This window comes from Xyrauchen texanus, chromosome 41, assembly GCF_025860055.1.
Source record: "Xyrauchen texanus isolate HMW12.3.18 chromosome 41, RBS_HiC_50CHRs, whole genome shotgun sequence".
NCBI classification, from domain to species: Eukaryota; Metazoa; Chordata; class Actinopteri; order Cypriniformes; family Catostomidae; genus Xyrauchen; species Xyrauchen texanus.
In genome coordinates, this window is record NC_068316.1 from 720,729 (window position 1) to 748,518 (window position 27,790).

At 40.9% G+C, this 27,790-nt stretch overlaps 1 protein-coding gene across 1 annotated transcript in view; it reads right to left on the reverse strand.

The window, feature by feature from the left end:
• lama1 (laminin, alpha 1) overlaps positions 1-27,790 on the reverse strand; it is an 82,945-nt gene that overhangs the window by 35,478 nt on the left and 19,677 nt on the right. Inside the window, exons 4-22 of the mRNA XM_052114209.1 lie at positions 26,080-26,322; positions 24,656-24,835; positions 24,355-24,444; positions 23,247-23,364; positions 19,284-19,462; positions 18,136-18,241; positions 17,869-18,026; positions 15,817-15,957; positions 15,276-15,437; positions 14,918-15,019; positions 14,154-14,368; positions 13,236-13,347; positions 12,976-13,086; positions 8,854-8,981; positions 6,462-6,548; positions 6,137-6,348; positions 5,913-6,019; positions 5,562-5,742; positions 5,081-5,217 (exon numbers count right to left, since the gene is read on the reverse strand). Coding sequence (XP_051970169.1) covers positions 5,081-5,217; positions 5,562-5,742; positions 5,913-6,019; positions 6,137-6,348; positions 6,462-6,548; positions 8,854-8,981; positions 12,976-13,086; positions 13,236-13,347; positions 14,154-14,368; positions 14,918-15,019; positions 15,276-15,437; positions 15,817-15,957; positions 17,869-18,026; positions 18,136-18,241; positions 19,284-19,462; positions 23,247-23,364; positions 24,355-24,444; positions 24,656-24,835; positions 26,080-26,322 — 2,769 coding nt within the window. The remainder of the gene's footprint in view (positions 1-5,080; positions 5,218-5,561; positions 5,743-5,912; positions 6,020-6,136; positions 6,349-6,461; positions 6,549-8,853; positions 8,982-12,975; positions 13,087-13,235; positions 13,348-14,153; positions 14,369-14,917; positions 15,020-15,275; positions 15,438-15,816; positions 15,958-17,868; positions 18,027-18,135; positions 18,242-19,283; positions 19,463-23,246; positions 23,365-24,354; positions 24,445-24,655; positions 24,836-26,079; positions 26,323-27,790) is intronic.

Below are 27,790 nucleotides of genomic sequence, written 5' to 3' on the forward strand. Positions count from 1 at the left end.
AAACATGGTTTTAACATGATAGAGTGTCCAAATGTCAAAAACATGGTATTAACATGATAGAGTGTCCAAATGTCAAAAACATGGTATTAACATGATAGAGTGTTCAAATGTCAAAAACATGGTTTTAACATGATAGTGTCCAAATGTCAAAAACATGGTTTTAACATGATAGAGTGTTCAAATGTCAAAAACATGGCATTAACATGATAGAGTGTCCAAATGTCAAAAACATGGTATTAACATGATAGAGTGTCCAAATGTCAAAAACATGGCTTTAACATGATAGAGTGTCCAAATGTCAAAAACATGGTATTAACATGATAGAGTGTCCAAATGTCAAAAACATGGTTTTAACATGATAGTGTCCAAATGTCAAAAACATGGTATTAACATGATAGAGTGTCCAAATGTCAAAAACATGGTTTTAACATGATAGTGTCCAAATGTCAAAAACATGGTATTAACATGATAGAGTGTCCAAATGTCAAAAACATGGTATTAACATGATAGAGTGTCCAAATGTCAAAAACATGGTATTAACATGATAGAGTGTCCAAATGTCAAAAACATGGTATTAACATGATAGAGTGTTCAAATGTCAAAAACATGGTTTTACTGTGATAGAGTGTCCAAATGTCAAAAACATGGTATTAACATGATAGAGTGTCCAAATGTCAAAAACATGGTATTAACATGATAGAGTGTTCAAATGTCAAAAACATGGTTTTACTGTGATAGAGTGTCCAAATGTCAAAAACATGGTTTTAACATGATAGAGTGTCCAAATGTCAAAAACATGGTTTTACCATGATAGAGTGTCCAAATGTCAAAAACATGGTTTTACCATGATAGAGTGTCCAATGTCAAAAACATGGTTTTACCATGATAGAGTGTCCAAATGTCAAAAACATGGTTTTACCATGATAGAGTGTCCAAATGTCAAAAACATGGTTTTACCATGATAGAGTGTCCAAATGTCAAAAACATGGTTTTAACATGATAGAGTGTCCAAATGTCAAAAACATGGTTTTAACATGATAGAGTGTCCAAATGTCAAAAACATGGTTTTAACATGATAGAGTGTCCAAATGTCAAAAACATGGTTTTAACATGATAGAGTGTCCAAATGTCAAAAACATGGTTTTAACATGATAGAGTGTCCAAATGTCAAAAACATGGTTTTAACATGATAGAGTGTCCAAATGTCAAAAACATGGTTTTACCATGATAGAGTGTCCAAATGTCAAAAACATGGCATTAACATGATAGAGTGTCCAAATGTCAAAAACATGGCATTAACATGATAGAGTGTCCAAATGTCAAAAACATGGTTTTACCATGATAGAGTGTTCAAATGTCAAAAACATGGTTTTACCATGATAGAGTGTCCAAATGTCAAAAACATGGTATTAACATGATAGAGTGTCCAAATGTCAAAAACATGGCATTAACATGATAGAGTGTCCAAATGTCAAAAACATGGCATTAACATGATAGAGTGTCCAAATGTCAAAAACATGGTATTAACATGATAGAGTGTTCAAATGTCAAAAACATGGTTTTACTGTGATAGAGTGTCCAAATGTCAAAAACATGGTATTAACATGATAGAGTGTCCAAATGTCAAAAACATGGTATTAACATGATAGAGTGTTCAAATGTCAAAAACATGGTTTTACTGTGATAGAGTGTCCAAATGTCAAAAACATGGTTTTAACATGATAGAGTGTCCAAATGTCAAAAACATGGTTTTACCATGATAGAGTGTCCAAATGTGAAAAACATGGTTTTACCATGATAGAGTGTCCAAATGTCAAAAACATGGTTTTACCATGATAGAGTGTCCAAATGTCAAAAACATGGTTTTACCATGATAGAGTGTCCAAATGTCAAAAACATGGTTTTACCATGATAGAGTGTCCAAATGTCAAAAACATGGTTTTAACATGATAGAGTGTCCAAATGTCAAAAACATGGTTTTAACATGATAGAGTGTCCAAATGTCAAAAACATGGTTTTACTGTGATAGAGTGTCCAAATGTCAAAAACATGGTTTTAACATGATAGAGTGTCCAAATGTCAAAAACATGGTTTTAACATGATAGAGTGTCCAAATGTCAAAAACATGGTTTTAACATGATAGAGTGTCCAAATGTCAAAAACATGGTTTTAACATGATAGTGTCCAAATGTCAAAAACATGGTTTTAACATGATAGAGTGTCCAAATGTCAAAAACATGGTTTTAACATGATAGAGTGTCCAAATGTCAAAAACATGGTTTTACTGTGATAGAGTGTCCAAATGTCAAAAACATGGTTTTAACATGATAGAGTGTCCAAATGTCAAAAACATGGTTTTAACATGATAGAGTGTCCAAATGTCAAAAACATGGTTTTAACATGATAGAGTGTCCAAATGTCAAAAACATGGTTTTACCATGATAGAGTGTCCAAATGTCAAAAACATGGTTTTAACATGATAGAGTGTCCAAATGTCAAAAACATGGTTTTAACATGATAGAGTGTCCAAATGTCAAAAACATGGTTTTAACATGATAGAGTGTCCAAATGTCAAAAACATGGTTTTACCATGATAGAGTGTCCAAATGTCAAAAACATGGCATTAACATGATAGAGTGTCCAAATGTCAAAAACATGGTTTTAACATGATAGAGTGTCCAAATGTCAAAAACATGGTTTTAACATGATAGAGTGTCCAAATGTCAAAAACATGGTTTTAACATGATAGAGTGTCCAAATGTCAAAAACATGGTTTTAACATGATAGAGTGTCCAAATGTCAAAAACATGGTTTTAACATGATAGAGTGTCCAAATGTCAAAAACATGGTTTTAACATGATAGAGTGTCCAAATGTCAAAAACATGGTTTTAACATGATAGAGTGTCCAAATGTCAAAAACATGGTTTTAACATGATAGAGTGTCCAAATGTCAAAAAAACATGGTTTTAACATGATAGAGTGTCCAAATGTCAAAAACATGGTTTTAACATGATAGAGTGTCCAAATGTCAAAAACATGGTTTTAACATGATAGAGTGTCCAAATGTCAAAAACATGGTTTTAACATGATAGAGTGTCCAAATGTCAAAAACATGGTTTTAACATGATAGAGTGTCCAAATGTCAAAAACATGGTTTTAACATGATAGAGTGTCCAAATGTCAAAAACATGGTTTTAACATGATAGAGTGTCCAAATGTCAAAAACATGGTTTTAACATGATAGAGTGTCCAAATGTCAAAAACATGGTTTTACCATGATAGAGTGTCCAAATGTCAAAAACATGGCATTAACATGATAGAGTGTCCAAATGTCAAAAACATGGTTTTAACATGATAGAGTGTCCAAATGTCAAAAACATGGTTTTAACATGATAGAGTGTCCAAATGTCAAAAACATGGTTTTACCATGATAGAGTGTCCAAATGTCAAAAACATGGTTTTAACATGATAGAGTGTCCAAATGTCAAAAACATGGCATTAACATGATAGAGTGTCCAAATGTCAAAAACATGGTATTAACATGATAGAGTGTCCAAATGTCAAAAACATGGTTTTAACATGATAGAGTGTCCAAATGTCAAAAACATGGTTTTACCATGATAGAGTGTCCAAATGTCAAAAACATGGTTTTAACATGATAGAGTGTCCAAATGTCAAAAACATGGTTTTAACATGATAGAGTGTCCAAATGTCAAAAACATGGTTTTAACATGATAGAGTGTCCAAATGTCAAAAACATGGTTTTACCATGATAGAGTGTCCAAATGTCAAAAACATGGTTTTAACATGATAGAGTGTCCAAATGTCAAAAACATGGTTTTAACATGATAGAGTGTCCAAATGTCAAAAACATGGTTTTAACATGATAGAGTGTCCAAATGTCAAAAACATGGTTTTACCATGATAGAGTGTCCAAATGTCAAAAACATGGTTTTAACATGATAGAGTGTCCAAATGTCAAAAACATGGTTTTAACATGATAGAGTGTCCAAATGTCAAAAACATGGTTTTAACATGATAGAGTGTCCAAATGTCAAAAACATGGTTTTACCATGATAGAGTGTCCAAATGTCAAAAACATGGTTTTAACATGATAGAGTGTCCAAATGTCAAAAACATGGTTTTAACATGATAGTGTCCAAATGTCAAAAACATGGTTTTAACATGATAGAGTGTCCAAATGTCAAAAACATGGTTTTACCATGATAGAGTGTCCAAATGTCAAAAACATGGTTTTAACATGATAGAGTGTCCAAATGTCAAAAACATGGTTTTACCATGATAGAGTGTCCAAATGTCAAAAACATGGTTTTAACATGATAGTGTCCAAATGTCAAAAACATGGTTTTAACATGATAGAGTGTCCAAATGTCAAAAACATGGTTTTACCATGATAGAGTGTCCAAATGTCAAAAACATGGTTTTAACATGATAGAGTGTCCAAATGTCAAAAACATGGTTTTAACATGATAGTGTCCAAATGTCAAAAACATGGTTTTAACATGATAGAGTGTCCAAATGTCAAAAACATGGTTTTACCATGATAGAGTGTCCAAATGTCAAAAACATGGTTTTACCATGATAGAGTGTCCAAATGTCAAAAACATGGCATTAACATGATAGTGTCCAAATGTCAAAAACATGGTTTTAACATGATACAGTGTCCAAATGTCAAAAACATGGCATTAACATGATAGTGTCCAAATGTCAAAAACATGGTTTTAACATGATAGAGTGTCCAAATGTCAAAAACATGGTTTTACCATGATAGAGTGTCCAAATGTCAAAAACATGGTTTTACCATGATAGAGTGTCCAAATGTCAAAAACATGGTTTTAACATGATAGAGTGTCCAAATGTCAAAAACATGGTTTTAACATGATAGTGTCCAAATGTCAAAAACATGGTATTAACATGGTACTTTTTGTGTTTTTTCTCATGTCTCATGTGTTTGTGTATGACATTTTTTTCTGAGCAATAAAGTTCTATTGACATTCTCTGATCATTGATGACGTCACATGATTATTCTGTAGATGTGTGTGAGGGTGAGTGTCATACCTTACATCCGGACACGGGGTCGTGACCCCAGTGATATTCCTGACACTCTTCACACTTGAGTCCGTGTGTGTGTGGGGGGCAGATACATTCACCCGTCGAGGCGTTACAGTTCCCGTGTGTGTGTGCGCAATCACACGCTACACAGACACAAACACACATGAGCTGAGCTTCAACTACACCAGACTATACTAGTGCTCCAACAATCATTACAGCGCTTAAAGTGACAAAGTAACACTTGATTTAAAACACAATAAGACATCTAAATGTCCACGTCATATTTTGCCCATAAATAAAACTGAAAAAATATAGATATATACTGGACACATTGATTTTTGCAGACTTTTAAAATTAACTTTATTCAACAACTTTTCTTCTGCTGATGTAATCAAGTCTGCATGGGCGGGGCCAATAACATTAGCCAATAAAATCACAGGCCACTGTTTAAGATCCAATCAAATCCCGATGTACTTTTCACACTTACGTGTGCAGCCGTTCTCTTTGAAGTCATAGTATCCGCGCTCACAGCGCTCACACTTATCGCCCCTCACTCCTGTTATACACTGGCACCGCCCCTCCTCATCACATGATGCAGACAGAGAGCCCGATTGGCTACATTCACACAGCCTGCAACCATCGTTGCTGTTAATACCATAATAACCCTCCTGAAATATATCAAGAAAAGATACGTGTGATTGTCTCAAACATGCACAAACAGCATTTCTCAGGCTAAAGTGAATTCATAAATATAATAAACACCTTAATTAACTGAATGAGTGATTATGTGTCAAGAAATTCATAATGTCTAGTTAATTTAACATCACAATAGACGTACCTGACAGTGAGCACATGACTGTCCAACCACATTGGCTTTACATTCACACTGACCCGTGATCACATCACAGATGTTGGACAGAGAGCCGTTACCATAGCAACCACAGGCTAGAATGACACAGACAAACACAATCCAATAAAAGAGTCAGTAGAGATGCTGCAGTGCCACACCTGTCCTCTAGATGTCACTAGATCTAAAGTAAACAGTCGTGTGGTCAAACTCACCCTGGCAGTTTTTCTCAGTCACGGCATCGCCATAAAAACCATCCTGACAGCGCTCGCAGTGGCGACCTGACGTGTGACCCAAACACTTCAGACACTCTCCGGTGAGGGCATCACAGTGACCAGGTTCGGATGGGTTCACGTTACCGTTACACTCACACACTGAACACTGCTGACCCGGGGCTGTTGGGTCGCCATAATAACCGTTAGCACACCTGACAATGAGAGAGACAATTTCATTTTTAGCATTTTTTAACTTATGAATTAAAAAAATGAATCATTATTTCTATTGATATTTAAGTTCTTTTCTGAAGGGACGTTCTGATACCTCTCACACTTGGTTCCGGTGTATCCCAGTTCACACTGATCACAGCTGAAATCTCCAGGAGTCTCTAGCACACACGTCGGGCTAAAACTGCAGCAGACAATCATGCAAATATTTAAAGATCTACTTTTCATTATCTTCATAGTCAATTAGCACCCTTATGCCACATCTGTTAATACAGAGTAAACTGAGGAATATGAATGGCCATAAATATTTCATATTGGCTGTGAAACAGTAATATACATATCCAAAGCATGAAGACGTTATGACCAAAACTGATCAAGTGCTTAAAATTTGCAGACAAATCAGAATCGTTCCATTTTGATCATTTATAAAAAAAAAATTTACATTCACATTTATGCATTTGGCAGAAGCTTCTTACAGTGCAATTATTACAGGGACAATCCCCCCGGAACAACCTGGAGTTAAGTGTCTTACTCAAAGGTCCAACAGTGGCATCTTGGTGGTGCTGGGGCTTGAACCCCCAACTTGAGTGTCTTACTCAAGGACACAATGGTGGATCAAACCAGCAACCTTCTGATTACAGTTATGTGCTTTAGTCCACTATGCCACCACCACTCCAAATTTTGATCAAAATGTCACTGTACATATTATTGTAATTAGTAAAAACATCAAACTCATCAATTATTCATGTGTCATATGTCGTTGGAAAGCTCTAGAAGAGTAAAAAACAACCAGACTATTTGTTTTACTCACAGATAAAAATATAGCGAGTAACAGCTAAATATATGTCTTTGATAATTATGTTGGTGTTGCTTAAATGCTGTTTTTTTGTTTATAAATTCATGAAACATAAACGGAACATAAAATATCACACATCATTATTTAGAGTCTGTGATTATCTTTCAATGGAGTCCACACACAAGATAATCAGATGTATAGATCATTAGATAATCCACATGAAGCACAATGTTACATATGACCACCAGGAGATGGCGCCAAATACACGACACAGACTCAATGATGACTCAAATGACACAGAATGAAACTCATTCTGTGAAATCTCATGACTAAAATCATGTCTGCATGCTATGCAAACCTTTAGTCATTGTTGTGTTTGCATGTGTAATTAGTTCTTATGTACAATTATTATCTTTTATTTGTTTGGAGATGTTTTTGGACACTATGATCAATTATATTTGTAATGTTGTAACTTTTGATTGCTTTGTCGTATCAACACAAACATTTTCTTATATCCATTATTGAGAACAAAACAAGAACAGTCACCTTATTTACACTATCGATACATTTTAAGTCTGAAGTGGTTTTCTTAATTTTTTCCCCCCAATCTGTCAAAACAGCATTTTAAAATTATCTGTCAATGTTTTAAAAATGTATAATTATTTAAAATCATTTCTGGTTAACACAACCAAATAAGGCAAATGTTGCCAGTATCCAATTAAAGGCTAAATCACAAACAACTTCATGATAAAGGGTTTGTTTCAGAATAAAATTAACTCTTAAATCAAAAAACAAACTTTCATTATGTTTTCAGACATTTCTGAATTACTTTCCATCAAAATGTCCATAAACATTGCCTGTAATCGCCACCCCTACTTCCTCAAATGTGTTGGTGACTTTATGGAAAGAACGATTCGCCACTTTCTTTTCTTTTCAAAAATAAAATAAATAATCTTACAATTGTAATTTGAACCATGTTTAATTTAGCCATCTCTACACATTTTACTGGCCAAATGTCCCCTCATTATTCACATGTGTTGAGCTAACGTTGGAAACTTTTTGGAACTATCGGTTATCTGCAAAATCTACGGCGATAGTTGCTGATAGTTTTTTCATAATTTAGTATTTTCAAAATAAGAATCCCCGGTGTGTTTTGGCTTGTTTGTGCATAAAAGTCCCACCTTATGCATCAAATATTCATTTTTGTCTGGTTATTATTGGGATTTTGGTTGAAAATAAATCGCATCTGGGATTTTATTCATTTTGGACTCTTTTTCTGTCCCCGCCATAGTAAGAAAAGATTAAGAATTATTTTTGATATTCAATCAATTGAATTGTCTGATAAAATGAATCAGTTATCGGCCTTTCCCATCACATGAGTTATCGGTATCGGCAAAATCCACTATCGGTCAACCTCTAATTTGGACATTGTGTATAAACCTTAGAAACAAAGCGATATAGTGTCATGTAATACAATGATGCTGCACAATTACCATATTTTATTCCATGTTATTCTAAGTTACTTCAAAGAATACCATGGTATTGCCATCCAAAACAATCACGGTTTTATCATAGTGCTGTCGAGTGCATGTGTGTCGAATATTTGTGTTACTGCGAGAAACAGAACAAACATTCAGACAGACAAAAGAGCGCTCCGTTACCCCTCTCTCCGCTCAGACACACAGTCACTCACTTGTTTGACGCCAGTGTCAGAGGGCACGCACATCGTTGGCAGTCATCCTTTGCGCCCTCACTGGGGTCGCCATAGAAACCTGGCAAGCACTGATCGCAGTGAGGCCCAGTGGTGTTGTGTGAACAGCCCTGAAGAACAGAAAGCATTTCTTTAGATACCTACACATACTTACAAACTTACAGTCTGATGTCAAATAAAAACCTTTTTAAGTTCTACAAATAGATTGTTAGTCCTTAGCAACAGTATGCGGCTCATTCTATAATTGGGGGTGCATTTCATGTCAACAAAAAAAGTAATAAAACCACTATTGGCTTAAGTTAATGTTTCTTCAACGTAACATATCCGCTAGTTGTGAAGTTTAAGCATTAAACACATTTATGATATAATAAGAGAAAGGATGTTTTGCTGAGTGAGTTGTGGATTATGTTACGGTGACTAAACTGGATGCCGTTACACACACTGATTAAATGCAACACTTCAAGTAACACATAATTAAGAGATCTTTTGTCTAATCTGCCATTTGTGCAGTCATGTGTTCAAAATAATTTTAAGAATTGTTTGTTTTTGCAGATATTCATGTGATATTTTCAGCAGTGACAGTAAAATATTTTATAAATCTGCCTTAAATATAATGTTGGTAGTTTTATGAGATGTTATCCGAAACGGGTACCTTTCGTGGATGTAAGATATGCTTTGAAGGACATCAGAAGCACCATTCTTGTTATTTGAAATGCCAAAAAAAATCAGATGTAACAGTCGACAGTGAAAGTAACATGTCCTGCTTTTTCCACAAAATACACCATTAACACCATTTACATAAGATCTCTGATTTAACTGGCAAATTAACAATATCTAGTTAAATTTGTCAAATCAATTAAATGTCCCTTAATCACTAATCGTCATGATTCACATGCATGCCCGTTGGCACACACACACCCTCAGTGTCCTCTGACACATACAGGCTTAAAATATGATAAAGAACTGTCATTCAGTGTCATCAGTGACATCAGTGACATCAGTGGACATCAGTGTCATCAGCAGACATCAGCGGACATCAGTGGACATCAGCAGACATCAGCGGACATCAGTGGACATCAGTGGACATCAGTGTCATCAGTGGACATCAGTGGACATCAGCGGACATCAGTGTCATCACTGGACATCAGTGGACATCTGTGTCATCAGCAGACATCAGCGGACATCAGTGGACATCAGCAGACATCAGTGGAAATCAGCGGACATCAGTGTCATCAATAAACATCAGTAGATATGAGTAGACATCAGCGGACATCAACGGATATCAGTAGACATCAGTGGACATCAGAAAGACATCAGTGGACATCAGTGTCATCAATAAACATCAGTAGATATGAGTAGACATCAGCGGATATCAGTAGACATCAGTGGACATCAGTAGACATCAATGCCATCAGCGGACATCAGTAGACATTAGTGGACATCAGCGGACATCAGTAGACATCAGTGGACATCAGCGGACATCAGTGCCATCAGTGGACATCAATAGACATCAGTGGACATCAGCGGACATCAGTAGACATCAGTGGACATCAGTGCCATCAGCGGACATCAGTAGACATTAGTGGACATCAGTGGACATCAGTAGACATCAGTGGACATCAGCGGACATCAGTGGACATCAGCGGACATCAGTGCCATCAGCGGACATCAGTAGACATTAGCGGACATCAGCGGACATCAGTGGACATCAGCGGACATCAGCGGACATCAGTAGACATTAGTGGACATCAGCGGACATCAGTGGACATCAGCAGATATCAGCGGACATCAGTGGACAACAGTGGACACAGCAGAGTCATGGCAACTATGTTACCAAGAGTAGTCCCTACAGTAGATGGTAACATTGTTGACAATTCCCACATTTTTACTCATAATTTCAGTTTCCCCCTCTCCCGGGGGACCTGGTCATACGCCTTCTCCAGATCCACAAAACACATGTAGACCGGATGGGCATACTCCCAGGCCCCCTCCAGGATCCTTGCGAGAGTAAAGATCTGGTCCGTCGTTCCACGGCCAGGACAAAAACCGCATTGTTCCTCTTCAATCCGAGGTTCGACAATCGGCCGAACCCTCCTCTCCAGCATCTTGGAGTAAACTTTTCTTGGAGAAGTGTGATACCCCTGTAGTTGGCACACACACTCTGATCCCCCTTTTTGAAGAGGGGAACCACCACCCCGTTCTGCCACTCCTTAGGCACTGTCCCAGATTTCCATGCAATGTTGAAGAGGCGTGTCATCCATGACACCTCCTCCACATCCAAAGCTTTCAACATTTCTGGTCGGATCTCATCAATTCCCGGGGCTTTGCCACTGCGGAGTTGTTTGACTACCTCAGTGACCTCCCCCAGGGAAATAGAATCTGATCCCCCATCAGCCTCCGGCTCTGCCTCTAGCATAGAGGGCGTGTTGGGATTTAGGAGTTCTTCAAAGCGTTCCTTCCACCGCCCAATAACCTCCTCAGTTGAGGTCAACAGCATCCCATCTTTGCTGTATACAGCTTGGATGGTTCCCCGTTTCCCCCTCCTAAGGTGGCGGACGGTTTTCCAGAAGCACTTTGGTGCGGACCGAAAGTCCTTCTCCATGGCTTCTCCGAACTTTTCCCACACCCACTGCTTTGCCTCCCTCACGGCCGAGGCTGCAGCCCTTCGGGCCTGTCGGTACCTTGCAACTGCCTCCGGAGACCTCCGGGACAACAAATCCCGGAAGGCCTCTTTCTTCAGTCGGATGGCTTCCCTGACCACCAGTGTCCACCACGGTGTTCGAGGGTTACCACCCCTTGCGGCACCTGAAACCTTGAGGCCGCAGCTCTCCACCGCGGCTTCGGCAATGGAAGCTTTGAACATTGCCCACTCCGGTTCAATGTCTCCAACCTCCGCAGGGATGCCTGAAAAGCTCCGCCGGAGGTGTGAGTTGAAGATCTTGCAGACAGGGACCTCCTCCAAATGTTCCCAGTTCACCCGCACTACTCGCTTGGGCTTCCCAGGTCTGTCCAGAGTCTTTCCCCACCCCCTGACCTAACGCACCACCAGATGGTGATCGGTTGACAGCTCTGCCCCTCTCTTCACCCGAGTGTCCAAAACATATGGCCTCAGATCCGACGACACGATTATAAAATCGATCATCGACCTTCGGCCTAGGGTGCTCTGGTACCACGTACACTTATGAGCATCCTTATGTTCGAACATGGTGTTTGTTATAGATAATCCATGACTAGCACAGAAGTCTAATAACAAACATCCACTTGAGTTCAGATCGGGGAGGCCGTTCCTCTCAATCACACCTTTCCAGGTGTCCCTGTCATTTCTCACGTGTGCGTTGAAGTCACCCAGCATCACTATGGAGTCCCCTACTGGGGCCCTATTCAGGACTCCATTCAGGGTCTCCAAGAAATCCGAATACTCTGAACTGCTGTTCGGTGCATATGCACAGACAACAGTCAGAGTTTTCCCCCCCACTACCCGTAGGCATAGGGAGGCGACCCTCTCGTCCACCGGGGTAAACTCCAACGTAGTGGCGCTCAGCCGGGGCTCATGAGTATCCCCACACCCGCCCGTCGCCTCACACCCTGGGAAACTCCAGAGAAGAATAAAGTCCATCCCCTATCCAGGAGTACGGATCCAGAGCCAAAACTGTGCGTCGATGTAAGCCCCACCAGATCCAACTGGTAATGCTCCACCTCCCTCACCAGTTCCGGCTCCTTCCCCCCCAGTGAGGTGACATTCCACGTCCCCAGAGCTAGCCTTTGCTGCCCGGGTCTGGTCCGTCAGGCCCACGGCCTTCACTGCCACCCATATGTCAGTGCACCCGACTCCTGCAGTTTCTCAAATGGGTGGTGGGCCCAAGGGATTTTTGTTAAAATCATACAAATATTGCCAACCATAATAATATACCCCAACATACTTGACGGTCAATAATGTACTCCTTGACAATATATAACTATCATCAATGGACAGTGAATGTACCCTAAATTATAGCATGATCCATGTGCTTTTGCATTTTGACATTATATTTACACCAGTTCAGCACATTTCCCTCAAATGTTCCCGTACTGTAATTCAACAAGTTGAGAGCAGATAATACCCACCAGACACTCTCCGTTGATGTCACATTCAGTGGCGTGATCATTGCACTCGCACTGAAGACAGTTTCCTCCGAACAAAACCCCACCAACCCGATAGAACCCGGGAATGCAGTACTGAAGAGACAGAGAGATTAAACAGATATCACTTATTCTCTAAATGTTTCTGTTTGTCGATTCTATCATGTGTGTAGACTTCAATCACCGATCATACATTAAACACAAACTGCAGGGTTTGATATAGTGACCCAAATATTATGTCTTACCTCACAGGAAGTGCCTGAATATCCCCACGGACACTCGCACTGCTCCACGTCTGGAGAGATCTTCGAGAAACCAGCGTTTGAATCTCCAACACCTAAAGACACAGTGCTCAGTCTGTGGACAAAACACACATTTGCACAGTTAACAGGGAGGAGCGCTTCAAACAATACACAAAAAGAAGTGTTTCATTTAAATAGACAATTTCTTTGAACATGGTTGAGAGTCAAGACTAGTGATAGACTGGGGGGTTCTGGGTATCTCAGAGAGTATTGACGCATGCTGAGTGACTCCAGCCAGGTCTCCTAAGCAACCAAATTGGGCCAGTTGCTAGGGAGGTTAGAGTCACATGAGGTAACCTCCTCGTGGTAGTGATTAGTGGTTCTCTCAATGGGGCATGTGGTGAGTTGTGTGTGGATCGTGGAGAGTAGCATGAGCCTCCACATGCTGTGAGTCTCCGCGGTGTCATGCACAACGAGTCACGTGATAAGATGCGCGGATTGAGGTGACTGAGACTCATCCTCTGCCACCTGGATTGAGGTGAGTAACGGCACTACCAGGAGGACCTACTAAGTAGTGGGAATTGGGCATTCAAACATTGGGAGAAAAGGGTCAAAAAACTAGTGACAGACCAACCAGACTGAGACAGTAACCATGACCCATGCCATCTTGGCTAAATAACAGAAGTTTGTGTACAAAAATGAGCAAATGCAGTACAATCTAAATGCAATTTAAAGCATGCAATTACTGCAACATAACTGTCGCCAAATAGAATGGACCGCTAACACTGACAAATCTAGCAAACGTTTTAATATTTTACATTTTTAAAACTATTTAATGGACATTTATAACCTTATCTGTGATGGTATATCTGGCATCCTAATCATACATACAGTATGTATATATGTTTGTGTGCATCTCACCTGAGCGTTCCCTCAGCGTTGCCCTCCATCTGTGCTCGAACCCTGATCGCAGCGACATCTGCCAGTACCGTCATTAACTCATCTCTGTGAACTCTCTTTCCACTGTGAGCGTCCATGAATGCATGTGGCTGGATCTGAAGTGTGACGTGCTGCTCTCGATGAGCGTTTAGCAGCAAACGTTTAGACAACATCTGTCTCAGCGCACGACCGTTACCCTGAAACCCAAACAAAACATACAGATGGTTCAGCATATTAAATGTTAAAAAGGTATATCCCTTGAGCACCTTGAGTGTGTATTAAAGGTGCAAATAAAGTATATTAGCACTATTTATTCGATGGTCACACCAGTTGACATTTTAAAGTCATTAATACAAGATGGCGCGGATTGACGGTCTCAGAAGTGGAGGCGACTGAGACCCGGATTGAGGCGAATAACCGCGCCACCACGAGGACCTACTAAGTAGTGGGAATTGGGCATTCCAAATTGGGAGAAAAGGGATAAAATAAAACACTCACTCACATGTATTTAAGGTGCAAATATAGCCTAGTATTTCACTAGCGTTCAAACACTTTAACAAGTTTTGTTGAAAACGGTAGAAAAAAGGTTTTGAAACCAACTAGAATGCATTTCTAAGATCATCCTTTCTTAGAGCGTCCTTATTTGTAACTGACCCAGAAACAGAAGCACTGATGTTATTAGCTGTACTGTACAAGTCAGATTGAGAGAAAGTTCAATTCTGTGTTTCTTTCAGCTGTGAACTTACCTCAATAACGACACTGAAATGTGCGTGAAGGGTTTTGTCCACGTTCTCTTCGGATATGTCATACGCGACGCTGTAGCTCAAGACACTTCCATATGACGTCAGCTGAACAGAGAGATGATGCAGATATAATCAGTACAAACTGTGCATCAGCTACTAGTGACTGTATAAAGTGAATCTTAATTAACACTGAACATGTTTTGAATGATATACTATTATTACCTTTCATTTATAACCCACCTGAGGACTGTGGATGTGTGAGAGGTAATTAACTGTAAACTTTACAATGAGTCACAGAGTGTAATGACGGATCAGCAGATATGAACCAAAGCAGACATGTTTTGAAGGTTTGTCGAATCACCTTATTATTGAGGAAAGACTCCGGTGCGGCCCACGACCACAGTGACACTGCGCCTATGCTCGCCGTGGAGTTGGAGATGATGAGGTTCTCTTCAGAGATAGGAGACGTGAAGATGGTGGAACTCTGAACAGATCGGAGGAGAACAGCGTCTCTGTGCATCACCTGAGACAAATCAATCAAACAAAGCTACTATTGGATGGGGCGGCTGTGGTTCAGGTGGTAGAGCGGGTCGGCCACTAATTGCAGGGTTGGCGGCTCGATTCCCGGCCCACATGACTTCACATGCCGAAGTGTCCTTGGGCAAGACACTGAACCCCAAGTTGCTCCCAATGTCAGGCTAGCACCTTACATGCAGCTCTGCTGTCATTGGTGTGTGTATATGTGTGAATGGGTGAATGAGTCACAGTGTAAGGTGTGACAAGGTTAAAAAGGCGCTATATAAGTGCAGACCATTTATCATGGTGACTTTCAGCATTTACTGGCATTCAGTGATTTTATTGCAGTCCACATTGGAACAGGCATAAAGTTATTTGTAACCTACCGAGTCAGTGAACCAGGTTGAACTCTCACACACATCTGACACTCCGAAACAGAAACACTCTGTACATCCTTCTGGATTACTGGCCTGCAGGTTATAAAAGCCCTGCTTACACAGATCACAGTTTGAGCCCATCACATTCACCTAGAGAGATAAAGACACACACATGGACAAAAGTTAAGCCAATGTCATTTCACTTTATAAACATCTTGAAAAAGTTGATCTATTTTTAACTCTTCTGGCTCGGGCCAGTGATAATAATTTTTTAGTGTCTTGACCAACACAAAATCAGTATCGATTGAAAGTTTAGAAGCTCTACTTTGCAATGCATGTAGATAGAAGTCTTTGCAAATGTAATAAAAATAAAAAATGAAAGAAATCACATGTGCATAAGTATTCACACCCTTTGCTCAATACTTTGTTGAAGCACCTTTGGCACCAATTACAGCCTCACGTCTTTTTGTGTCTGATGCTACAAGCTTGGCACACCTATTTTTGGGCAGTTTCTCCCATTATTCTTTGCAGGACCGCTCAAGCTGCATCAGGTTGGATGGAGAGCGTCGGTGCACAGCCATTTTCAGATCTCTCCAGAGATGTTCAATTGGGTTCAAGTCTGGGCTCTGGCTGGACCACTCAAGGACATTCACAGAGTTGTCCCTAGACACTCCTTTGTTATCTTGGCTGTGTGCTTAGGGTCGTTGTCCCGTTGGAAGATGAACCTTCGCCCCAGTCTGAGTTCCAGAGCACTCTGGAGCAGGTTTTCATGAAGGATGTCTCTGTACATTGCTGCATTCATCTTTCCCTCGATCCTGACTAGTCTCCCAGTTCCTGCCGCTGAACAACATCCCCACAGCATGATGCTGCCACCACCATGCTTCCCTGTAGGGATGGTATTGGGCAGGTGATGAGCGGTGCCTGGTTCCTCCAGACATGACGCTTGCCATTCAGGCCAAAGAGTTCAATCTTTTATTCCTCATGGTCTGAGAGTCCTTCAGGTGCCTTTTGGCAAACTCCAGACGGGCTGTCATGTGCCTTTTACTGAGGAGCAGCTTCCGTCTGGCCGCTCTACCATACAGGCCTGATTGGTGGAGTGCTGCAGAGATGGTTGTTCTTCTGGAAGGTTCTCCTCTCTCCACAGAGAAACACTGGAGCTCTGTCAGAGTGACCATCGGGTTCTTGGTCACCTCCCTGACTAAGGCCCTTCTCCCCGATTGCTCAGTTTGGCCGGGCGGCTCTAGGAAGAGTCCTAGTGTTTCCAAACTTCTTCCATTTACAGATGATGGAGGCCACTGAGCTCATTGGGACCTTCAGTGCTGCAGAAATGTTTCTGTACCCTTCCCCAGATCTGTCCCTCGATACAATATTCCTTGGACTTCATGTCTTGGTTTGTGCTCTGACATGCACTGTTAACTGTGGGCCTTTCCAAATCATGTCCAATCAACTGAATTGACCACAGGTGGACTCTAATCAAGTTGTAGAAACAAAGGATGATCAGTGGAAACAGGATGCACCTGAGCTCAATATTGAGTGTCATGGCAAAGGGTGTGAATACTTATGTACATGTGATTTTTTTTTTTCTCGTTTTTTATTTTTAATAAATTTGCAAAGATTTCAAAAAACTTCTTTCACGTTGTCATTATGGGGTATTGTTTGTAGAATTTTGAGTAAAATAATGAATTTAATCAATTTTGGAATAAGCCTGTAACATAACAACATGTGGAACAAGTGAAGCGCTGTGAATACTTTCCGGATGCTCTGTGATCTTTAGTGTTAACGCTGAACTGTGGCCACACAGAATAGCAAAAGTGCAAATTATTCTATCGTCTACCGCCCCCAACTCACGCCATTGGTCGAGTCAGTGTTGCTGTGACAGAGCAATTTTTTTTACAGTTTGAGAATTTAACCAACAAATGGCTTAATTTTTTAAATTATTCAAAATAAGCTGGTAAAAGAGAAAGCATTTTAAACTGATAAGGTTTGAATGTTTATCCTCTCGGGAAGGTGTGTAATTAAATGAGTGTGTGCAGTAATGTGTATGTTTGTGGTTTGTTATACCTTGCACACACACTCTCGGCAGGGGTCGATGTTGTGACTTCCATCAAGGTTACACTCGCAGCGGGTGCAGAGTGGGAAATCTCTGAAGCCGAATGCACAGCGGTCACACTTATCACCCGCAAAACCCTCCTTACACAAACACTGACCTGCAGTCAAACCTACACAACACACATATATTAATCAGAAATACCTTTAATACCTTATTCAGAGAGTTCTGGTCTAAATGAAAGAGGAATAAAATAGGACAATGATTAAGTGATATTTCACCTGTGTCTGGATCAGCGTGATGATCGTCTCTGATACACACGGGACTGACTGATCCACTCATGTCACACTGACACCTGACACATGGGTTATCAGCGTATGGAGACACCTGTGACACAAACACAGAAATGTAAAGATAATAAAAATTCTAAAAATATATATGTACAACATGTAAACTTCACTCTTATTTCTTATTTTAATTCAACATCTATTGCACACACACACACACACACACACACACACACATGTTTGTTTTCCTATCCTTATGAGGACTTTCCATACACATAATGATTTTTATACCGTGCAAACTATAGATTCTATCCCCTAAACCTAACACAACCCCTAAACCTAACCCTCACAGAAAACTTTCTGCATTTTTACATTTTCAATAAAACATTGTTTAGTATGATTTTTAAGCGATTTGAAATATGGGGACACTAGAAATGTCCTCATAAATCACATTTATAGCATAATACCCTTGTGATTACCAGTTTATAACTTACAAAATTGTCCTGGTATATCACAAAAACGCGCACACACTCACGCACACACTCACTCACACACACACTCACTCACACACACACACACACACACACACACACTCATTCACACACACACTCACTCACACACACACGCACACACTCACACGCACTCACACACACACTCACTCACACTCACTCACACACACACTCACGCACACACTCACTCACACACACACACACACGCACTCACACATACACACTCACGCACACTCACACACACACACACACACACACACACTCACGCACACTCACACACACACACACACACACACTCACGCACACTCACACACACACTCACACGCTCACACACACACAGTTTGGTTTCCATGTTTTATGGGGACTTTCCATAGACATAATGGTTTTTATACTGTACAAACTTTATATTCTATCCCCTAAACCTAACCCTACCCCTAAACCTAACCCTCACAGAAAACTTTCTGCATTTTTACATTTTCAAAAAACATCATTTAGTATGATTTATAAGCTGTTTTCCTCATGGGGACCGACAAAATGTCCCCACAAGGTGATAAATACACGCTCACACACACACACACACACACACACACACACACACACACACACACATACACACTCACACTCATTAGGTACCTTGTGTGGTCTGTAGTAGCCATCTGCACAGGTTTGGCAGTTGACTCCTGCAGTGTTCTGAGAGCAGTTGATACACACGCCTCCTCCTAAAAACTGTTCGTGTGTGTTCAGACTCAACTTGAGATCCGCCACAGTCTGGTTGTAGTAACAGACGTCCGCCTTGTTGTGACAGTTGCATTCTGATCAATCAAACAGACATTACAGAAATTAGGAGGGTTGTGATCAGTTAGTTTAGTGTTTGGGTGAATGCCCAGCTCATATTTTAACCCCAAATCAAAAGGAAGAAATCAAACATTTAACTTTGCAAAAAAGGAAATGCAGGATCATTAAGATGGCTCTATCAAAAACTTGATATATGATATACTTCATATTGTTTGCATTGTGACATTATTTTCATGACATTTATGTGCATTGTAATCCCCCCAAATATCTGATGATGCCCATTACTGTAATCCACATCAAATTAATTTGCAAGTTAATGTAATCCTAGGCAAAGGTCTCGAGGCTTAACCTGAGCTTCAATACCCCCCAAAAGATGCCATCAAAACGGGACAGCAAGCTGTTGTCTACGGATCCTTGTGTTTGAAATGAGATGAAATGTATTGCGAAGTCTCTTGTGCCCCCCAAAGGAATGTAAAGATTTAGCTGGCTTGTCTTGTGTGAGATGGGCAGATATGCCAACGCGAGCGGGGCCGCTAGCTGAGGCAGCCTCACACTAGGGTCCTAGGGTCCATGTCTGGGGATAGGAAATTGGGAGGTGTAGGATAGGAGGAGATTGGAGAGTGAATTCAAGTTGAAACACCGAAGGGACAGTGGCGGTATCGGCCGCAGGAAATGTGCTGGAGGAATTATTACGCCCTAATGCGGAGGACAACCCTGCGGTAGGGCAGGGTCGCCCAGATGGAGGTGTGTATCCTAACCACCCAGATTGACCTTAAGTCTCCCCCCAGGTTTTCGACAGGTGGGCTTGTGTACCAAATGGTGCGAGCTTCTTTGGTAAAGACTTGGCAGCCGCTCGAGCAGGCAAGGCCAGCCATGGCCAAACGGGAAGGGCCCTCACTGCATTCAGCGTGGGAGTCGTCCTGAGCAACGAACGAGGGAGCCCATGATACAAATGAACGTGAATGACTCACGCGGCATTCAGACAGGAAATCTATTACCTCGGATGGAACGAGGAGAGCCCTTGGCATAATTGTGTTGGAGGGGTCTGCAACGCCAGGATCGGTCCGAACGGAGGAGTGAATCCTTGCTGCTCGGAACCGACCTGGCCCCCCTCCAGACACAATGTGGGGGCCATCACTGCATCCAAAAGCTGCGCTTCAAAGGGGGAGCCCATGATACAAATAAACATGAGTTACCTGGCACGCATTCGAAAGACTGCACTTCGGAAGGGAGAGCCCTTGAGTGTTTTAGGTGGGCTCATCCAGCAATATGAGATAGGGTGGCTTCCGGGCTGGCCGGAGAGGCTCCCACAGCGCCTAAACAGAGGGGGCCGGCCTGGTGGTTTGACAAGGATAAGGCATGCGTCTCCCTGACCCTGATCGTGAATGTATCGTGGTCAGCTAATGAGGGCTTGTTGAGCATTTTTGATTGTTGGTACAGATAGGCGTCGGATGACCAATGGCCCAGTAATCATATTTGATGCTCGGGCAGGCCTTTTTGGGCTCCCGTGTTTGCAGTACCAATGCGGAAGGAGTGGCTTGAATATAGTTTTTCTGAGATGCTGGATTTAGTCAGAACGGATTTGAAGTGTTTTTGGAACCAGAATCGGGAAACTGCTTCTTCGCATCTATGAAAGGTGGATCGAGAGAGTTTTTGAATTGTGAACCTCTGTAGTGGAGGATGCTACTGATTAAAAGGGCTGGATGGGAGTAGGCAGGTTGAAAATGAAAATTGGATGCCCTCTTTTGGTCTGGTCTGTTTTACTTTGTTTGATAAGGTATCTGATTGCATCGTGGTCTATGATATGGAGGTCCGAAATGGTGGGATGGATTCTTGGGTCCAATTTTGCTGTGGTAGTGAGTTCTGAACATCGGATGAAACCCGAAGCGAGGATGAGCGTTGCGTCTAGTGTTTTTGAGGTGTTTGGAGATATGTAGCCCTGGTGGAGGGTATCTAGACATTGGATGTCTCGCACAGGGAACGGTTCCAGAGGAAGGGAGAGTAAAATGATAGAAGGGAGGGGAGCGGGGTCTGTAGCGGGGTTCTCCAGCGGAGGTAGCTTCATGTAGGAATCTGCTCTAGTGGCCCATTGTGACGTCCCTGAATCTTGTGATTCGGTTGGATCAGAGCGTGGGGGGGTTTGATTGGTTCTCCCCATGCTAATTAGCAATTAGTAGAAGTATAAAATGTTGTGGGTTATTTGGGAAAGGGGCTCACTGGGATAGTTTTATATTTTAGGAGTGGCTGGTCCCAGTAAGACCTCATTGACGTTTATCCTCTTTTCTTGTTTTCCTTTTCTGATATCGTGTAGCGTAAAGATTTTGTTATAGTTATATTATTTGCTAACTCTGTGTTTTTCCCTTCGTTATCCCTAGACTCATGTTTACTATTAATTGGTTGTGGTGGTATTTGTTTAATTACAATAAAACCATTCTCTTTTGAATTAATTAGACTTGTTGTCTGATCCCTCTTTTATGTTGCGGCTTGTAACAACATAAAATTGGGGGCTCGTCCGGGATGACGTAATTTTTGAATAAAAAAAAAAATATATAAAAGTATCCCAGTGAGCCCCTTTCCCAAATAACCCACAACATTTTATACTTCTACTAATTGCTAATTAGCATGGGGAGAACCAATCAAACCCCCCCACGCTCTGCTCCAACTGAATCACAAGATTCAGGGACGTCGCACCCATGGATAGGAAGGGCCAGGAAGGGTAGAGGGATGGGTGTTGGCAGAGAGAATAAGTTGCATGGAAAAACTAAGGCATCTGGAACATATGTGAGGCAATGTCAGGATACGTGCTTGCATGGGCATTTGTGATATGAACTGGCTGAGTCAGATTGAAATGCTGGGGAGTGTTGGAATGATGATTGAATTAAATAGTTAGACTTTTGTTTCCCTCATGTTCAAATGAAGCTGTAATAGAACACAAATGGCATGAACCCAGAGCAGCGCCCGTTCACAGAGGCAGGCTCATGCGATGGACCGCTCCGGGTGGAAAGTTTAGAGAACATATGAGCAGTCATAGAGAGCTGTTTGACATGTATACAGTGCCGAAGCAGACCCGATGTGATTGGTCTGATTACGTTAGCTTGCTCCTCCCTAACCTACTTTATAAAACTCCATTTAAATTCTGGAAACGTCACAATAGTATTTGTTGCACTGACTTTATGCTGATTTGAATCATTAATCATGATCACTTTCTGCTGTGGAACAAGAACACAAAAAGAGATGCTATGCACAATGTTAGCCTCAGTTACTTTCTCCATACAAATGCAAGTGAATGGTGATTGAGGTTAACATTCTGCATAACAGAAGAATGAATAGACATTCCAGTGTGTGTGTGTGTGTGTGTGTGTGTGTGTGTGTGTGTGTGTGTGTGTGTGTGAGAGAGTGTGTATGTGTGTGTGTGTGCGAGTGTGTGTGTGCGAGTGTGTGTGTGTGTGTGAGTGTGTGTGTGTGTGTGCGAGTGTATGTGTGTGTGTGTGTGTGTGTGTGTGTGTGTGTGTGTGTGTGTGTGTGTGTGTGTGCGAGTGTGTGTGTGTGCGAGTGTGTGTGTGCGAGTGTGTATGTGTGTGTGTGTGTGTGTGTGTGTGTGTGTGTGCGAGTGTGTGTGTGTGTGTGAGTGTGTGTGTGCGAGTGTGTATGTGTGTGTGTGCGAGTGTGTGTGTGTGTGTGTGTGTAGTGTGTGTGTGTAGTGTGTGTGTGTGTGTGTGTGTGTGTGTGTGTGTGTGTGTGTGTGTGTGTGTGTGTGAGTGTGTGCGAGTGTGTGTGTGTGTGTGTGTGTGTTGGTCTTACTCTCGCATGTGTTTCCGTCGGAAAGCGTTCCAGGTTGCCATGGCTCCTGATGGTATCCTGGGCAACACTCATTACAATTTTCACCACAAGTGTTGTGCTCACATACACACTTAAGTTTCTGAGGAGACAGAAGAAAGAAGAGAATGAGACACACACACACACACACACACACACACACACATGAATAACAAACAGAACGGGATGGGGTTGAGAGTCTGGAGGCAGTGAAAGGCAAAAGGATATATGTTACAACACTCTCAACACAACAGAAAGAACACACACACACACACACATACATATATATATATAAACACACACACACACACACATATATATATATAAACACACACACACACACACATATATATATATAAACACACACACACACACACACACACATATATATATATATATATATATATATATATATATATATATATATATAAACACACAAACACACACTCACACACACACACAAACACACACACAAACACTCACACACAAACACACACACACACAAACACACACAATTTAATGATCAAACTAGAATCAACACAGCTGGGCATATACAACCAGCGTTAGGAAGGTTATTTTTAAAAAAGTACTCCACTACAGATTACAGAATACATGCTGTAAAATGTAATTTGTAATGTATTCTGTTAGATTACTCAAGGTCAGTGAAGTAATCTAAATACTTTGGATTACTTTTTCAGCACTGGCAGATTTTTTCACTTGATTTGACTCTAAACAAGTAAATTAAATAAGAAAATAATAAGTTAAGCAATGGATATGGATCACGATGTAGCTCCTGTATTAAGGGATACACTCATAACAAAAAAAAAGGTTTTCACTCATAACATAGTGAAAGCGCTCTCTGTCTGCTCGTATGAATGAAACCAATCAGAAGAAAGTGTTCACCGCTGTTTAAAAGCTCCTCGGATCGAAACCTTGAAATTATGAATTCCAATTCCAGTGACTTTAATTATGTCATCATGACATCAAACTCACTTCATGACATTAGAGAGGCGGGACTAAATTTCACACTCTCGTTTGATTGACAGCTTCAGTTCCAGTGGGATGGTTCAGAACGGTGTGTGCGTTCAATTACCTTGGTAACAGAGTCCCAGGGGCAGCTCTGGGCGTGGCCATAACAGATGCACATCCCGCCCACTGAGATATCCTTGATAGAGTAATAATACTATAAACAGAGACGAGGAGAGAGTGTTAGTGCATCACTTCTTTAGCGTCAACACTTACTATTTAAGCACTCAATACATTTCATATTAAAATATTATTGGCAAAACAATGATTGATTGGGTTTTAAATCAACCTATTGAGTTTTTAAGTGCAGCATTGCCTTGACTTTGAACTCAGTGACCCACGGGTCAATCTAAAGAGCTGCTTCATACCCGTCGGGTGACAATTGGGTCGACGTCTTTGGGGTCACGGTAGCTGAGGGTCATGAGGTCGGCGTTAAGCGTTCGGATTCTCTGCAGTCGCAGACGGATATATCGGGCTGAGGTGAAGTCCAGAAGTTCAGGGGTCAGATCGTCTGCGCTAGGGCGACCGTTAATAAGAGACGTGTGGATCTGTGGAGAGAAAGGAGACTTTACAACATCTACTGATCTAAACATTTAAAAACAATTAAAGCTCTGAAGGTGTTTTCAATGATTGCTTGTTTCAGCGGCATACCCAAAATTAAAGACTTGTAAATTATATACATTATGATCAATCTAAGACTTGCATTATATGTCTTAGTGTTAATAAGATAGCTCCAAAAACTGCTTTTGTTTTGTTTCCAATCATGTCAACTGTATCTGAGAGAAAGTTTGTGTTGATACGACAAATCAATCAAAAGTTCCAACATTACAAATATAATTGATCATAGTGTCCAAAAACATCTCCAAACAAATAAAAGATAATAATTGTCCATAAGAACTAATTACACATGCAAATCAACAATGACTAAAGGTTTGCATAGCATGCACACATGATTTTAGTCATGAGATTTCACAGAATGAGTTTCATTCTGTGTCATTTGAGTCATCATTGAGTCTGTGTCGTGTATTTGGCGCCATCTCCTGGTGGTCATATGTAACATTGTGCTTCATGTGGATTATCTAATGATCTATACATCTGATTATCTTGTGTGTGGACTCGATTGAAAGATAATCACAGACTCTAAATAATCATATGTGATGTTTTATGTGCCGTTTATATATCATGAAGTTATAAGCGAATAGGAGGCATATAAGCAACACCTGTTCACATGAAACATAAAACGTAACACTTCTGATTTGTCTGTAAATTTCAAAGCACTTGTTCAGTTTTTCTAATAATATCTACATGCTTATAAACTTTCAAACGACACCAATTTTGTGTTAATCAAATTGGAGTTATTAATGTTTTGACAATAATTGTTTTCTTGTGGGCCCAAAAAGGGTTAATGTTCCTTGTCTTATTCAGCACGACTCAACAGTGCATGTTATTCCAAATAATTAGTTTTGGCCTTTCTAATATTCCATAGGTATGTAACATCTTGCTTCGTCTCTGAAATTACTGTCATTATTTCTCAACCAGCTGTCACAGAGAGACATTTTACACCAACCAATCAATTCAACATTGAATTACACTGAATATCCCATTTCAGTCAGAAATACATCAATCACAAAAAAGTTAAATGGTTATGGACCATGCCCAAGAGCATGATATTAGTATGAAAAAGCGTTCTGCACACAGAGTTAGTGATTTTAGGCATTACAATGAATGGCAGCACACAAACGTTTTATCAGAAGTGACAATGACCCCCAGTTACCCGTCATACACTGCTCACCTCTCCGTGCTCCAGCGGCACCAGTCGTGAATAGTACGACGTACAGATGACCTCATCGTCTCTCTTGTATGTGGGTGGGCCGAGGCGAGGCGTGATGTTGTAGCGGGTCAAGCACTCTGTGTCGCTGATGGCGTAGTACTGCCACGGCTGGAATTCAACACCGTCCAGAGAACGCTCCAGAATCCAGTTACCTGGCCGTGGCGAGTTCGCTGCTTTGATGATGATGTAAGCGACCTGAAAGATCTGTGAGAGGAAAAACAAAAGGTTTGTTACATTTAGAGCTACTGCATTTGTCTGGTTGTTCTTTCTTGAATCTCCAGAGTAATCCATTCACTATTCACTCTGACATCCAGAAGATTAAAGGAATGTTACCGCGACTAGGGTCGGCAATATTTTGCAACGTGAATATGGGACACCTGAGCATTTGGAGCGCTTCAATACGGGACGGGGACCAAAATCATCAGACAAGAGCTATGCGTTTCCAGTCAGATGAACCTTATGATTGACCTGTGACTGACTCGTTTCATCTGAATGTAATGAGAGTGTGTCTTAGTGCTTTTGAGTCCTTTGATCTGTGTTCATAAGATTTCCGGAACCTTCCAGAAGTGTGTGAAGACACCAGCGAGTGCACGTATAGACTGTGAAATGTTGGATTACAGGGTGGAGTTCTAAATCATTCACCTGTGATAATCACAGGTTAGTTCATGGAATGGTTGCTAGGGGCAACAACAGCTGGATTTTAAAGACAGAACATCTATATGGAACAGATGAGCAAATGAAAGACTACTTTCAATAGAACATTAATTACAGGAGAAGAAAACTTGAAAAGAGTTAACAAGAACTGGGTTTTTAATTAGTGGTGTTGTCCTGTTTGCAGGTCATTGCTATGCATTTGTTAGATTGGCTTGTTTGGCATGTTGTTAAATGGTTTCTATGGTGTTCTAGTTGGTTGTTTACTGGTTTAAGTGAAAAGAGTCCCTTTTTAACGTCCCGAGACATGCTTGGACAGTAAGTTTTGTCTTCGCTATATGCAATACATAATTTAATTTCATTTAAATGGACTGATCTCAGTTCAGGAGACTCTGTGCTGTCAGTAAAGTGTTAAACTTTCAACATACAGAGTCATGTGACCAAACAACATGGCGCCAAGCAGAGTTTGTCTTTGGGAGAAACGCCAATAAAACTACATCAGATATATGGAGTTATGATGAAAATAAGGAGCATTTCAAACTGTTCTGAGACCAGTGCTGACAGACAGCACACTGGAGGTTAAGTCAAGCACTAAATAGGGAGCAAGGGAGCATCCTATATCTCTCCTATAACTGTTCTGAGACCAGTGCAGACAGACAGCACACTGGAGGTTAAGTCATACACTAAATAGGGAGCAAGGGAGCATCCTATAGCTCTCCTATAACTGTTCTGAGATCAGTGCAGACAGACAGCACACTGGAGGTTAAGTCATGCACTAAATAGGGAGCAAGGGAGTGTCCTATAGCTCTCCTATAACTGTTCTGAGACCAGTGCAGACAGACAGCACACTGGAGGTTAAGTTGTGCACTAAATAGGGAGCAAGGGAGCATCCTATAGCTCTCCTATAACTGCTCTGAGACCAGTGCAGACAGACAGCACACTGGAGGTTAAGTCGTGCACTAAATAGGGAGCAAGGGAGCATCCTATAGCTCTCCTATAACTGTTCTGAGACCAGTGCAGA